The sequence below is a fragment of the Mandrillus leucophaeus genome, unplaced genomic scaffold, assembly GCF_000951045.1.
Source record: "Mandrillus leucophaeus isolate KB7577 unplaced genomic scaffold, Mleu.le_1.0 Scaffold223, whole genome shotgun sequence".
Lineage (NCBI taxonomy): Eukaryota > Metazoa > Chordata > Mammalia > Primates > Cercopithecidae > Mandrillus > Mandrillus leucophaeus.
In genome coordinates this window covers 3948977-3951229 of record NW_012102288.1, presented here as the reverse complement: position 1 = coordinate 3951229, position 2253 = coordinate 3948977, and the positions used below count along the sequence as shown (strand labels likewise).

The following is a 2253-nucleotide window of genomic DNA, read 5'->3' as shown; positions in this document are numbered from 1 at the left end:
AAAAGCTTCATAGACAGAGCATAACAAAGACAAGCCTCAGGAAGGAATTGGGATTGTAAGAAGCCAGTGGGCTTCTCTTTCCTTCCATCAGGCAAATCATGTTAATTTTCTACTTCCCAGAAGTGAAAGGAGCCACCAATTCATTTACATAAAGAAAGTATGCTGTCTTATTTGCTTGACTTACCAAAGTTCTCCTTCACTGCTGTAATAATAACTCTTGAGGTGAACACCAGGACAGATGAGGCCCACCCTCTGATGCAGTCATAGCCTCTGACATGGTACTCCCCGGCCGGAAGGGAAGGGACCACGCACTGAAGAACGGTATGGTTACCAGAGACACCCACGCAGGGTGACATTCCTATAAAAATGTCAATGTTTGCAGCTCCTGAGATCTGGGCCACTGCAAAGGTTAAGATGCCATCGCTCTGAGAAATAGAGATCAATTCTGGGGTAAAGGCATTGCTATAACCAATGACTCCTATGTGATACCGAGGTCCATCTACCTCTATTTCCAGGGCAGCAGAGCCATTCCCTGTGGGTACAATGCAGCGGATGAGCTCAGCACCGATATTCACCATCAGGCAGGCCTGCTGGTCAATGTAGACTGACGTGGTGTTCTGTCCTCTCAGGCCTGTGCCCTCTATGGTCAAGAGGCTTCCACCATGTATGCTGAAATTCTTAGGAAAATAATGAAACACTTGGGGCATAATGTAGAAGTGTCTGGAAACATTACCAGAACAAGCATACCCATTTCTTGTATAAAAAACTGACAGGTAGTGGGGTCCTGGGGCCAAGTCTCTTGTCTGGCACACAACGTGGCTTGCATTAAAAAAAGTTACATTGCAAAGAAGTTGATCATCCACAAACACCATCGGCTCATCAGCTGTGGTGCCTAACCTCTCACCCCTAATCAGCACAGTGGTCAGAGACCCACTGGTGTTTGTGGACAAGGTGTCCATGACAGGACTTGCCTCTTCCCGTATGAAGAGAGTGCAATTCCCGTGACACTCGCTGGTTATCCCATTGACCAGGACCGTGACGTTCAGGGAGAAGGAAGCTCCAGGCAAGGGGTCACCCTCCAGGCTAACCTGGCAGAGAATGGTGTGGTCTCCCAAACTCAAAATCTCACAAGTAAAAGGACCCGAGAGGTCAACCCGAACCGATCTCGTTCTAGAGTTAAGAAGCAACCCCCTCACAGTGAGTATGGTCCCACCACACGCCGAGCCCTGCGATGGGAAGATGGCCATTATCCGAGGCGTCACTGCAAATTGCTGGGGCACCGCAGACATGTTAGCAAATCCCATCTGCTTCTGACGTACTTGCAGAGGATAGATGCCGGCCTCCAGACTGTGAAGAGGGACGGAGCATCCAGACAGGCTTGAGTTACCCTGGAAGGACTGTGTCTCAGCATCACAGTTCAGGTTCCCCAGAAGGATGACTGAGTTGGAAAGGTTACTTCCTCCCACACGCAGGCTCAGGCTGCTGTTTGTGATTTCGCCTTGCATGGCAGTGACTACTGGTGTTGCTGCTGCTTCATACATGAAAGTGAAGCCATTCCCCACCAAGCTTGGTGAAGGACCATGGGCGAAGGACCTGTTGCCAGCCCAGACCTCCACGGCAGCTGGGACAGTGGGAGCGCCTGCATCGGGTATCTGGGGGGCCGGCAGGGTCTCACACCAGATGCTCGCCTCCGTTAAGTTCACAATGTCACAGGACCGATTGCCCACAAGTACCCAAACCAAAGCTGGGTCCCTGCTGAAGCCTATTCCTGAGATGCTGAGGATGGTCCCTCCTAAAGTATGAATATGGAAAACAAAATATTACAGCTGAAATTCTTAACTAAGAACTCACAGCACCTGTGCAAGTCCTAGGGCAATTAAGTGCAAGGTAGGGCATGTGTTAGTGAAACCTCAATTATTTTTTCTCACCCACACCAATGCTAAATTTGTGATTAGACAGGAGTCAGATGTGGTAAATTCACATAACAGTAAAATAATACAAATTGTTATATAGGAAGGATGTCTTTAACAAAAACTTTTCACGTACCTTTGTATATCCTAGAAGGCACCACTTTAATCAACTTATACACTAATGAAAAATCAAATTTCTTAATCTTCTTATCATATGTTATATTATTGGACATATTATCCTGTATGCTATATATAATTTGTACATTGTCCTGTATACATTCAACTTATATGCTAATGAAAAATCAAATTCACTGAAGTCTTCTATCTTCTATATTGTTCTATA

General features: G+C 46.6%; 1 protein-coding gene across 1 annotated transcript in view; it reads right to left on the bottom strand.

Moving 5' to 3' along the window:
• PKHD1 (polycystic kidney and hepatic disease 1 (autosomal recessive)) overlaps nucleotides 1-2253 on the bottom strand; it is a 507823-nt gene that overhangs the window by 430839 nt on the left and 74731 nt on the right. The window contains 1 exon segment of the mRNA XM_011981329.1: nucleotides 185-1792. Within this exon segment, the coding sequence (XP_011836719.1) occupies nucleotides 185-1792 (1608 nt within the window).